This window comes from Ursus maritimus, unplaced genomic scaffold, assembly GCF_017311325.1.
Source record: "Ursus maritimus isolate PB19 unplaced genomic scaffold, ASM1731132v1 scaffold_8, whole genome shotgun sequence".
Taxonomy (NCBI): Eukaryota; Metazoa; Chordata; class Mammalia; order Carnivora; family Ursidae; genus Ursus; species Ursus maritimus.
Genome location: NW_024426996.1, coordinates 21,926,609 through 21,940,769, shown reverse-complemented (window position 1 = coordinate 21,940,769; position 14,161 = coordinate 21,926,609). Strand labels below are relative to the sequence as shown.

The window sequence follows — 14,161 nt, the reverse complement described above, 5'->3', positions numbered from 1 at the left end:
TAGCTTACATGGGAAGCAGTAGCACTTAAATAATATGGCCCAATTTTATGTGTAAGGACTGTAAGGTTGCCAGATTCTCAAAATTGACTTTGGGCATCTTGAAAAAAGAAATAACAGGCTCAGATTCGCCAGTTGTAACTCAAGACATACTGTGAAAGTCAGATACATCCATGGCAGCGCTTTAATGATTATTTCAGCAGCCACAGGGCAAACAGTGCTAAAGATCAGACACAGGATTTGTGTAACAGTAGCAGAGCCACAACGAATAGAAGCATAATCTTCAAGGCTGTGCAAAGTGAAACTCTAAACCCTGGGATGGGAACATTTGGTAGAAAAAGAGAAGGGGCATCTGGGTGGCTCAGTCCGTTAACTGTCCAACTCTTGATTTTGGCCCAGGCCATGATCTCAGGGTCGTGAGATGGAGCCCTGCATCGGGCTCTGTGCTCAGTGGGAGTCTGCTTGAGATTCTCTCTCTCCCTCTCCCTCTTCCCCAGCCCTCACACTTGCACTCTCTCAAATAAATATTAAAAAAAAAAAAAAAGAAAAGGAAAAGAAAAGCCAGAGAAGCTCAAATCCCCAGATGTCCTTGAAACTTCAGGACCCTCTCCCTTCCTAGAAGAAATCTCCATTTGCCTGGATAACTTGCAAAGTTCTTACTTGCAGAAGATGCCTCAAAAGACTGTCCTCCTTAAGACTCACCCATGCCTCCCTTCTTTGAGCCTGAGATCAATAACTATGGTGACATTCCAGTTCCAACTGAACAGAGGTATATAGCACTTAAACCAGAAGAAAATAACTTTCACACCCAAAGAATTTTAAGACCTGGACTATGTCCAGGGACTGAAGAAACATATGGTAGTGAATCTTCAAAGTGTTGAATCTGAGAGACCTAAGAATGCATAAGGAATAATTTATTGACATGGTAGCATTCTATTGTGATTCAAGATTTAGTCTTAGCAAAAAGTCAGTCCTAATATGCTGCTGGCATGATTCCTTGAAATTTGGTATGGCAGGCTGTGTTCCTTGGGAAGCAGACTCTGAAATAGAGACGAATGTGCAATTAGTGGGAAACTCTGAAGATGGGATGGCATTTCAGAGGTGCTGAGGTGGACTTAGACTGAACCTTAATACCCACATATCTCCCAGACATTGGATGGCCCCAGGAAAGGGTCATCTGGGGCTCACAATGCTGGTGTACAAAGATTCATCATATTGGCATGAGAAAGTAGGGTTGCTGCTACACAATGAGAGGAAGGAATAAGCATATCTGGAACCCAAGGGATTCATGGGGCAGCTTCAGCTGTTGGTTCTTTCATGTCCAGGGATGGCTGGACAAACTCAAGCAACCATGCCCAACAAGCACAAAACATTTTGCTGGGATGAAGGTCTTGGTTGCCAAACTTAGGAAAGCAATCTAGATCCACTGGCATGGTGGTGCAAAGCTGAAATGAAATCTGGAACGCATGACAGAAGAGAAAAGGTGACAAACATTAATCATAGCCTCAAAATCAGTTGCAGCAATGGACTGTACCTTGTTCTCCTACTCCTCCGTATTTCATTGAAATTACAGCACGTCATTATGTCAGACTCCTCAGCTGCCTCACATCCTCTCAGCTCACTTCCTTACTGCCATCACAGCTTGGCAACCAGTTGCACACAAGTCTAACTTAATAGCACTTTTGCCTTCTGTACCATCACCCACTGCATTTCCTCACTATTATATGGGATTCCTGCAGGAACCTACTTAGTGAATTTAACAGATGCACAAACAGGAAAAAGAATTAATACCCATCTCTCACGGGAACCCATAAATTCTCTCCTTTCCCATCCCTCATGAAGACAATTTTGAGCTACATTCTACTCAGCTCCTCAAAGGGTCAGTGGCAAGTTTATGTCCCAGTTGCCCACAGAGGTGATCGGCTCAATAGTGCACCTTGACTTGGCTTTCCCTCTTTCTCTTGTTATTCCTATACCCCTACTCTTTCTTGGGATCACTTCTCCAAATAAGTTACCTGCACACAAGCTTGTCTTGGTGTCTGCTTTTTCTATCATTTCATTAGATTCAGTTTCTTACATCCATTTTACCAGTAAGGGTACATTTTTATCAAATGCAAGGACACTTGGTTAGTGTCTTAACTTCTCTGTTTAAGGAGTATCTTCTTAAAAAGCCAGTTACCCTAAAACCTGGTCCCTTTGAGATACACTTCAAGTGATTCCACTTTTGGACTACTTCCTAAAGGGTGGCCAACGTCAAGACATCTATATATAGAGAGAGGATCCTTGGGGTCAGTGACAGCTTATACCGGATCTTTGAAAAACAGCCACTCAGTAGGCACTGAGCTAGAGATTCCTCGATGTTCACAACCTGTTCCCACAAAAACTTCCATTACCTTCCCTAAGCACTTATTAAACTGGATGGCTGGTTTTTTGTTTCATGCTTTTCAATAATCTGGTCTCAATCACACCGTATCTTAAAATCATTTTTCAACTGAATATCCCTAAACAGAGTTTCAAAATTACTATTTCAGTGTGCCTTTCCCTCCCCCCTTCCAAGATTCTAAATATTTAAGATACCTTTACTATGACTAAAACACTTCAATATTTTGTGTGTTGTAAATAGAAAAGAGTGTTTGGAAAGTGAATTCTTGGGAGGATGGGGAACCTGTCCAATTTTATATTCCCAAAGCACCTTGTTCATAGTAGATACTCGAGATGTTTGTTGAATGCATTTACTCTAGGTCTTGGGAGGTCCCCTTATTAAGACTGGTTAATGTTGGTAACTCAGCACTTGTGTATCAGGATGGGCTAGATCATGCTGCAATAACAAAACTTTATGAAGACACTGAGATTTGGCTATTGTTTCTCACTCACACTTCATATTCTGTGTAGGTCAGCAGGGGAGCTCTGTTCATCAAAGTCAAAGATCTAGAATGGGAAGCTGAATCTCAATATATACTTCCATTATCACCAAGGCAAGGAAAGGGAATATGGCAAATTGCACACTGGGTCTTAGAGCCTCACTCAGAAGTGACACATGTCCCACTGCTCAGATTTCTTCAGCCAAAGCAAGCCATAACTATGGCTAACTTCCAAATCTATTCTAAACAAAGTACTATTTAAGCAGTAATACAGTTTATACCAGGAAAAAAAAAAGTAGCATGACTTTATAATTTTTTGCTTGAATTACCTTGGCTTCTTACTTCACTTTCCAAGAGATGTACTGACCTAAAAGCAGACACATACTGCACAGATAAAGAGTAAAAAACCAAGACAAAGGTATGCAGTTGCAAAATGGCCATTTATTGCCTACAGGGGAAGGAGAGGGAGGGAGAGAAGAGGAAGTACACAGGTGCAAGGAAACAAGCATATATTTAGCCCTATACATCATGTGTGAGCAGTACCCAATCTCCAAAATGGAAAAAAGTATTTTGTCATCTGACATAGTAGTTAAGGTTCTTAAGCACCTCCCTTCTGAGCTGCCACAAGATTTAAAAGGCAGGACTGCTTTGTTTAGTCAATGTTCACATTAATGAAAAAATACTACCACCCAACTGTGTCCTTTTGCACGCACATTTTGTACAGTGTCTATTGTGAAAAACATCTCAGCTGAGCAGTTTGGTCAAGTTTCAGACCTCATCAACTGTTTAACTGTAATAAATAGAAAAATAAAGCAGCTGGTGATTTTGTCAGAGAATGTGTTCAATAAGAGTAGAACCACTTTCTCCAAGGATGACAGAGTGTTAAATGATTAGAACACCACAGAACCAGTCTATTAAACATTGAACACTAGTAAGCTACAATTACATGGCACTTCATTAAGTCTTCTAATTAAAAAGAGAATGATAAAGAAGAAAAAAGAAAAAGAAAATCTTAAGATTTTAAACTGATTAATGGAACACAGTAACAAATTGATTTAGTGCTTAGCTTTTTCTTAGGACAAAAACAAAGTAAATATGCAACCTAAAACATGAGAATTTGTTCTGGAATAGTATCAATAGAAACTCCCAAGTATTCAGGGGAAAAATTACCAAAATATCTTGCTCAGTTTTAAACTGAAGTGCTTTGTTTTCCAACCATTAAATTAGTTACCAAAACACTTATATGGGCCACAGAATGACTCAAATTTATGCAAAACAATGAAATAATTTAATGCCAAATAATGAAAATAAATGAACCCTTCCCTATTCAAATGGTAAATTGAGTTGAAGAGATCATCTCATAGACACTTAGTTGGCACTTGTTTTATGGTTGAAAGAAATCACAATAGAAGATATAAATTAGCCCATAGTGAATATGACCAACACCCTGGCCTTGCCGAAAGAGAAGGTACAAATATACTCTTTCTCTTAAAAAAAAAACAAAAACAAAAAACAAAACTCCCTCCATACCACCCCATCCAGAGGTAAAAAAGCCAAAGTTTGAAATGTTCATCCTCCTCAAAATATTCCAAGTACTCCAATGAACTCTATTCCTCAACTTCTCCTAGATGAAAGAAATGCTTGCATTTGGACAACTGTACGAATGCCCATAGTGCACTTCTCAGTGCTGCTGGTGTTTAAGAAATTTGCCACTCACAACACTGAACAATTCCAGATCCAGTGTGCAGTAATACAGCCATCCAAACTCCTTCCCCCCCACCAAAAAAAAGTTGGCAGAGCACCGCTCAGGAATTTCGCAGGTAAGGGAATATATTTTTAGCAAGTTAAACACAGAGAAAGAACAGTACAGCTTCTGAATACATACACACCCAGACTACTGCATCACTTATTGTATCAAGACTGAAACAAGTAGCAGGAAACTAAGCCTGTTAAGAAGCAAAGCCATTGTTTGACACATCAACACTGAGCCAATTGTGTGAGTTGAGATAACTAATTAAACAAATGTGGTACATATAACCATTGATACCTTCAAAGAAAATACAGTTGTATGTCAAGTAACTAGAAATTAACACAAACTGAAACGAGCAAGAAAGGACCACTTCTGAGAGGGTTACCATGATTCTTATGCTTTTAGAGTTAAAAGTGACAGATATACAAGTAGGAAAATTAAATCTGGGGAGATTGCTGTAACAAAAAGAACTACTAATAGATGCCAAACTACACCTTCTCAAAGTTTCTGAAAGCTGCATGTACCAAGCTACTATGCCAAAAGAGTCATATCACTTGGGATTTACATACCCTTTTCAAAATGTGATTGTTTCTGATAACACAATTTCTAATTTTGGGACAATGCTACTGATATACTAAGTGCCATAAAAAATGGACATTTATAGGCAGAAATGTCCTTATTTCATATGCTTTGAAAGTAAAATCTATTTTACTTAAAAACATTCCATTACTTCAATGTCATAATGTATGTTGAATAAAACCTCAACATGCTTGTTTTCCTTTGGTTCCAAGGATAACCCAAACAAACTTAAGCCAAAAGAAATTACTAAGTAGGTTAACAAAGCTTGTTTTTCCTAGTATCTCCCTACTTCTTGCTGTAGGACTTGAGTAATTCAAGAGAGAAACTTACATAAAGAAGGTATTTGGTTAAAATAAGAAAACATGCATGCTCTCCCTTACCTTCCTGAAAAGAACTACTTTTTTTTTTCTTTTCATGGATCTTATTCAGAACAACCTGAAGTATAGCTATAAGAGCTTTCTTTCTTCTTACCCTTAAGCTTTAAGATGATGCTTATACAACAGATTTCCAAATCATTCTGTAAAATGAAAGATGCTCTTGGCATCCTGTTCTTAAACAGATTACAACTTTGGTAAATAAGCCAGGTTAAAGTTTTACTAATTTATTTAAGTTTCAATTTGAATTTGGTGATCATGACGCCATTCAAAGCAACCATACGTATAAAAGTTCTCATCTGTGTACAAATTGAAAACTTCAGTTGAAATTCCTGGCTTAGAAAAATATTTTACTTTTCCTAGCTAATTTGTCTACTTATAATTCTCAGAGTTCTATAAACATGATATAATTCAGAAGGAAAAGGTTAAAACAAATCTACACATTAGAAAGTTGATTTTTTTTTTTAAGGGAGGGCAGGTCAGAGAGAGAGTACCTTATAAATAAATGTGAGAATTCACATTTCTGTCAAAATATAAGTATATATGAGTGTTACTTTGAAAACGTGCCATAAAGTCATTGCTTGCTATATAACCATTATTCTATGGCCTGCCAAATGTATCAGAAACTGATTATGTTTTCTGTGACCAAAGCTACTGATCAGTCAGTGCATTTTACAAAGCTATTAAAATCTCTTCAGAATATAAGACTTAAAAACAAATAAGTACTGTAAGTACTGGGACACAGTCAATTTGCTAGAAAACCTAGCCCTGTATTAGGAATGAAAACCATATGCCTCTCGTTCCATCAAAGAACATATTTAACCTATTTTGTCTTGTGCTTTCTCTACTTCCTGCTATTTGATTTGAAAGTATAGATGGCATTTGTGATTTTTAGAAACTCTTGGAAATGCCAATACAAACTTAATTTTTACCCACTTAACAGATACTAAGGAGATACAATTTTAAAATGGAACACAGTTATGTTTGCTCGTGTTCCAGTTTTAATGTGCCACATCCTCAATTCTAATACAACCCACCACAGAGTCAAGTGATATGAGCCTTAGGTATCTTTCAACTTTCTCCCTTCTCTGTGATTCAATACATAACCGTAACACACCAAATAATAGGGACAAATAAGAAACGAAGCTTTATATTTCTGCAAACTACAACACTAAAACACAGTGGCTTCTTTGATACATTCACACAGGATGCTTATTAGTAAAATTAAGTATCTGCCTATGAATATCAGAAAAGTAATTTGAAAAGAAAGCTTGGAACAAGGCAAATGGGGGGGGAGGGGAAGCTGGTCTCAGAACCCATTGTGCCATTACCTGACTTTAACATGTGATATTCAAACGAACGTTCACACGCCTTACATCAAAGAAATGAAACAAAAATATTCAGCTACGTTGTACAAAATTTTTTTTACATAAAACATCATAAATCTTGAACAGATTTACTATATCTGAATTCTAAAAAGTTGCCTATAGAATGGTGCTGGGATTCTGTTCTCTGCTTGCTTTTAGGCAGTGCTGTTGCTTAAAAGTTGACACCAGGCACAATATTTTAAAACAAAGTCAACAAGCAAGGAGCAGTAAGTGGATTTGAGCCTTTCCCAGATGTCAGTCCTGAGGATGCTGCAATATTCCCCATCAAAATGTGTAAAGCTATGAGGCGGATACTGATGCCTGAGAGAGTGGGTGACTTGACATGCACTTGTATGACTGTTGTAATAGCAAACAGTGCAGTTTTCCCTTCCTCAAACAACACTGTTTTAATAAATTTAAAGAACACTCCAGTTCTTAGACAAATATCAGAAATCTTATTTAACAGTTAAAAAAAAAAAACACATTATCACAACCTAAAAATGCCCAAATTTTCTCTTAACTTCAGATAAAATATGCAGCAGCCCCATGGCATAAAGCTTATTAAACTTATTCTGAGAACTAGAAAGTATATAAGCATAAATATTTACTTTCATTGAATATATACCATATGTCATTCACCTCTTCCTTTTGGCTTCTCACTGCCAAAGTTCCAAATGGCATGCGTTTTAACAAGACAATACTGAGGAGAGCAGCATTTCTGATCATCTGAATTGGCAGCTCAAAACAGATACCACTCCTTTTACAAAGGGAACAAAGAGTGAAAGGTGTGTGAAATTTGGGCAGTGGGCTAAAGGGAAACCGTGCACATGAAATTTGGGTTACCATGCCCCAAGTGTGTGTGCCACCCAAAACATAACACAATTACCTACTTCAACAGAGCTACTACCAACATTTACTAAAACCACATTAAAAATACACAGGATAATGAATGGTTTGAAAGAGTGCATTTGGAAGCAGAGAGAACCCAATTACACACCTTCCTGCAACAGAGTGCCTCAATCATACACAAAATAAACTTAAGCTGTTTACAATGTTTCCCAATTTTTTTTTATTTTTTCCCTCTACATTTAACTATTAAAAAAGTTTTTTATTAATAAATGGGCTCCTCTGTGGTTCATATACAATCATAAGTGAACTTTAAATTCCATTTTATACAAACATCTCAAAAAATATTGGGAGTGAAGTATGGTAGGAAATATTGCTCACATTGCTAATTAACATGCGTATATGAAAGGAGGAAAATGTTTTGTTAGTGCATATACCTCCAGAGCAGAAAACCCACCCAAAACAAAAGATTTAAAATAAAACATACAGTAGCTGATTACAAAAAAAAGGTAATGTCCACAAAATTAAGTTTTTCATGCTATTCTACTTTCCAGTACTATGGTTCAGGTAATCAATTTGCATGGCTAGATGTTGAATGTTTGAGGTATATAAGAAGGGATACCTGCACATTGAGGAAAATCTGTCACCTTAAGGGTTGTTTCTTTGTTTGTTTACTCTGGTACTTTACCATTTTTAAAAGAATATTTTATTTACATCAAACTTCACTCAACTACAATGACATTCCAATTATAATAGATGACAAACAACGCCTCTATCGCTAGGCACTTTTAAAAGGGAGTTTAGGCTTTACAGAACCCTTCTGATGCAATCCCATATATGACATTACATCATCCCACCACCCTCGTCCCATTAAAATTATCCTTCTGGGGAAATATTATCTTATATAGCCTGATTAATTTACTATGGAAGAAATTAATATAAAATAACCAAAGGAAATGCATCATTTAAGACTAATAAAACAGCCTAAGATGTTAGGTTTGAAAGAGGAGGCAAATTGTATATATTTAAAACTAATTAAATAATTTAAATTTGACCTGTACTTTATATATTAGTGAGACACAAATATAGGCTATTTTCTTTTAAAATTTCATTCACATAATGGAAAATTTCTTGTTTATTAAAAATATCACATTTTGAGACTAGAAACAGTAAAGTGCATGAAAAGTTTAAAATATAAATTTCAGAAAACTCTTATAGCAGCAAAAAAGCAGAATAAAGAAAAACTTAAAAACACAGACACAACCTTTTCCTGTTAACTGTGCCATAATTAACATCAAGTAGCCAACCAATTTTTTCCCCCAGAAAACGGTATTATATTCACTGCCTCTTGCATCACAGATTTTCAACTGGCCCCTCCTGGGCAAAAAAAGGATTCCAACATTTCTAAAGAGCATCAACAGTTGGGAATAAACCAGTAGCTTCTTAATTCAACCCTGACAGACAACAGAAACAAAGATTAAAAGCATATAATGGCCATTTGGCAACTAGAGTCAGGAAAAATGATCCGAGGTTTTCAGCTACTCCCTGTTCTCTCTCCTCGCCCCCAAATCCTTTCCATTGTTACCTCAAAAAGCCAAAACCAACAGCCACTTGTCCTACTTCGGGAAACACATGAGATATTTGTATCGCTTTTCCCTTTTAAAACTTTAATCAGGGCCTTTTCATTCAGTAGTTGTTTTTGCTTTTTTTTTTTTTTAAACATCTGACTATAACAGCAAAAATTATTATACAGATCATATAATATCTGTTTCTCTAGCACAACCAGGCAGAAAAAGGTGGATGAGAATAATGAAAAATACTGGACACTAATTTTGTGGGCATCCTAAATATAACAAATTCTATTTTCAACATGTGTGGCAGTAGAAATTACCCACTGTTTCCCAATAAATAAACTGGAGAGAAAGGCTTAAAATTAATACTTCTAATGAGGTTATAAACTAATAGAGGAACTAAATACAGAGTGATTCCTCAAAAAAACAAAACAAAGAAATTACCAGCGCTTGCCCAACAAACTGTCATGTGCTGTTGAATGCTTGATTTTGAAAGCATATTGTGCAACCATCTTTAATTTCTCTATTTTTCATATTATGGTTAAAGGCTATATCATAGTTTATGTACAGATCTGGCAAATTTAAGTGCTTTGTTAATGTGCAAAAGACTTGGGGAGCCAAAAATCAGTTTGTTATAATGGAAAACAGAAATCCAAGAAATTTTTCCTGTAAGGCATGCCATCATTCAGTTTAAAACGTCAAATTTATAGTTTTTAAAAATTGCCTTTTAGAAAAATGGTTGGCTCATTTGAAGCCATTCAAAAGAAAGTATTTGTTTTTCTAAAGTATTTGTTTTGGAAAAACAAATACACACTTGTTGGGCCTTGAACTGGTGATTTATTAATTACGAATGTTGACTCCTAATATAATATGAAGAAGGTCCAATTTAAAAACATGTTAAATTAAAAATTTGGAAAGAGTAATACTTTGGTTCCAGCCCTAGTGCCAAATGATACCAATATGCACAAAAATGTACAAAATCTTAGAGCAAACACATAATGAAAGGAACCTGAAGAAGCAGCTTAAGGATGGCCATACTTCACTCCTACATACTTTGATTTACAACTGTACAGGTCCATAGCAACAGATTCCCCCCGTCTTTGCGGGGCAGTACTCCACTACCTCCGATTAGGCAAGTGAACACCATTGACAAGAGGCAGAAGTGGAGGGTGGAGTTCAAGTTGTGTTAACAGTGAGAAGTGGTCTGAAGGGATGTGAGGGTGTGGACACCCAGTGATGTTGTTCTCAACCAGCCATTGAGGATCTAAAGGCCCCAGGACACCAAGCACGTTCATATGAGTCTTGGAATAGAAAATGTAGTCAATCACGCCCTGGAAAGAGATTGGGGGTTGGAGAAAAAGAAAAATATATGCTTAGAAAGAAAGAACAACTCAAGATATATAAAGAACAATCCACAATTTATAAAAGCCAAATACCTGAGTAACCTGTACTTCTGGTACCTGTTGTCTTGACAACGGGTCAAATAGGACTCAAGTCTTCAGTGGGTATTACATGAAATAAAGATGGCTCAATAGTGAAATACAGGACCCTGCTGGAGTCAAAAAGCCCTGGATCTGTGCATAAGTGGTAAGCAAACTGAGAAGCTAAACACACCAAATTATATCTAGGCATCTTTAAAAATGGCTTGCTTAGGTTAGTGAAATCGAATACATCAGTATAAACATGGGAACTACACTAAATCTATCAGTTACAACAAGCTGTTTTTATATAAATGCATAATGAAAAGGTTATGACTCAAATTAACTTTTTAATGTTAATTGGTATTATTTTCAATTATTTGCACATCAAGATACACAAACACATCTGAACGAAGCCATGGTAAAGCATGTTTTCAGATTTGCCAATTCTAGTTCAGCTTTCCCAGATAATGCCACATACGTACAAAATACTACGTACAGTTAATTTTTCTAATGTGTTCTTTAGAATACTCATTTTCACAAATTCTGGTATACTATAAATTCTGGATTCCTTTGCAAAAAATATTCAGCAGGGATATATATATGTATATATACAAACATCCAACTCTTGATTTCAGCTCAGGTCTTAATCTCAGGGTCATGAGTTCAAGCCCTGCATTGGGTTCCACACTGGACATGGAGCATACTTAAAAAGGGGAGGGAGGGAGATAAAGCCAAATTTCTTCCTATCCATATCAAGAGAGCCTGAGCCCAAGTGTGGAGAAATATTTCCAGATCTGGAAGTATCTACGTAGAAATGCTACACATAATGAGTTCCAATAATATTTTAAATGTTATCACAATGAAATGAGGTACTTTAAAAAAATTTTTAATGAAAAAGATTTATATTATGAAATTTGGAAATAATTACCTTAGTTTGTTGGTTTTGACATGACCAAGATCAAAATAATGACACCGTTGAGGAAGAACATTTAGAAACCTTAACCTTGCCAGAAATTAGGGTACCTACTTGAATCCAAGAAAGGACTTTCTGCCATTAATACTCCAAGTCCAAATAGTTAAGAAATGATATTAGTACAAGGTATTATCCTTTCATTTTGGCTAATACCCAGTTTTACAGTGACATTTTAGGAAAAGGATTAATGGGTCAGGGTGGATTTATTTGCCTTTATGAGACCATAAATATGAGACTATTACTTTGCTTCAACTATAAAGTAAACAAAACACAAGTGAAATACTCTGTTACTTAGGTTGAATAAACCTCCTATATCACTTTATTAGACTGCCATTATGCACATCAGCTGCTATACTTACAGAATCCTTTGCAAACACAGGCCCCAAGAAGATGTTAAACATTCTACAAAGTAAGACATATTTAACTGGAGGCATCACTTGTAACTATTTTCTCAGTGTGAAACATCCAGAGTAAAAGCTCTTATCAAAACCCTGAGCAAGGACATATCTGCAAACTCACCCAAATATCTGTACATATGTATTTACATTTATATACTGTCATATCCACAAAGTAGGTTATTAGACTAATGATTCCTAAACTTTTTTTGATTCAAACTTTTTAAAAGGCTACAATGTGTGAAAATAGTCTTTATATTAGGAAAGACTCTAGTAAGTCTATACAACTATATTTGAAAAAAAAGTAAAAATAATGAAAATAGTTTATGAGCTAGCATTATGTTAAGTTTTACCTTATGAAAGAATGTGAGAAAATTACATACTATAAATTTTATGTAATAGAGAAAGATTTACTACTTGACAAAATAGGAAAAGTGTTCTTCCCCTTTTCATTAACTGGCTCAGGCATACCCTTAGACTGGTGGGGGAAAGAGCAGCAGCGAAAAGTTTGAATTAAGCCGTTAATTCAATGTATCTGGTGTTATGGTCTGAAGGTTTCTGTCCCCCCAAAATCTCACATGCTGAAATCCTAACTCCTAACATGATGGAAGTAGGGGGTGGGGCTTCAGGGAGGTAATTAGGTCATCAAGGTAGGGCTCTCATGAATGGGATTAGTGCTCTATAAAAAGAAACCCCAGAAAGCTCTCTCAGACTTCTCTGCCATGGGAGGCTACAGGAAAACAGCAGTCTGCAACCCAGGAGAGAGCCCTCATCCAAACCCAACTATGCTGGTACCCTGATCATACACTTCCAGCCTACAGAACTGTGAGCAACGAATTCCTGTTATTTATACGCCACACAGTCTATGGCGCATATTCTGTCAGCTATCGTGAAGACACCTGGTCTACAAGTAATTCTCCTGTTTATCCACACTTTCGTATGTTCCACATCAGTTCTAGATTAAAGGAATCTGAATAATAAATATCACTTTTCTGCATTTCCAACTTATTCAAGGACCAAGAAAGTAAACAAATGCTAAGCCAAGTGAATAAAATTTAACAACACTCTACTGATGCAATGGCAGAATGCTGTATTTAGATCTGTATGTAATGCTACTTACATGACATTTTTATATTTGATATTACCTATCCTTTTTCTATGGACTGACTTCAATAGTGGGATGGCATAAAATGCTTTACATAAAATTAAAACATTCACTGTTATTTGGACTAAAAGCTTCATTCTCTGTTGTTAGGTATGCCCTTAGTTTGTTCTCCAGTCATCCTATCTTTCCATCCCCTCCCACCCTCCCATCCCACCCATCTATCTATCGAGCCAGCCAGTATATTTATCTTCCCTTACATGCCTGTCTCTCATGGATTTATAGCTGTCCTTTTGTCTCATCCTATCCTACATACTCAAACATCAAACACTGAGTCATGCCGTTTTGGTTCTTTATCCGTACTTCTTTGGACAATGTAAATGGTTCAATAGGATTTTTGATTCAATTATTAAACCATGTAAAATCTTTTGAAGAAATATCAACAAAGGATTTTAAAACAATTCAGATGGTTAAGAAAGATGGCTCAGATTAATATCCCAAATTTTGTTTCTCTAATTTCCACTGAAGGACAAGGAAACATAACAAAGCCTAGATGAGGTAGAAATGATCCGGTCTTTTTAACCATACCCGTACCAAAACAACAGTAAGAGTTGCAAAATTATTGAACACTTATTTTAGGGAACTTTAATTTAGATTTTCTGGGTTGTGCTGGCAGAGATGTATTACATATCACTATAGTCACAAGGATCTGAATTAACCTATAGTAAATTGTGTATCATGAAGTCTAGAGGTTTTCCTTTAAGGCTGCACACGAGAGCAGTGGTGTGCTACAACTGGGTAGTACCTGCTTTCTTAGTGCCTCATCTCCACTCTGAATTCAACGGTATTATGTTGGGAGCTTGAAATCTACCACAGTGGGAATACTTACACCACAGAAATCAGCAAACACCCCAAGTTAGTCTTT

At 36.4% G+C, this 14,161-nt stretch overlaps 1 protein-coding gene across 5 annotated transcripts in view; it reads right to left on the bottom strand.

Annotated features, from left to right (window-relative positions):
- Positions 1 to 3,279: 3,279 nt before the first annotated feature.
- The window catches only part of CNOT6L (CCR4-NOT transcription complex subunit 6 like), a 106,254-nt gene continuing 95,372 nt past the window's right edge, over positions 3,280 to 14,161 (bottom strand). For all 5 annotated transcript variants that reach the window (XM_040624964.1, XM_040624965.1, XM_008693263.2 and 2 more), the window contains exon 12: positions 3,280 to 10,676. In XM_040624964.1, the coding sequence (XP_040480898.1) occupies positions 10,464 to 10,676 (213 nt within the window). In that variant the 3' untranslated portion in view covers positions 3,280 to 10,463. The remainder of the gene's footprint in view (positions 10,677 to 14,161) is intronic.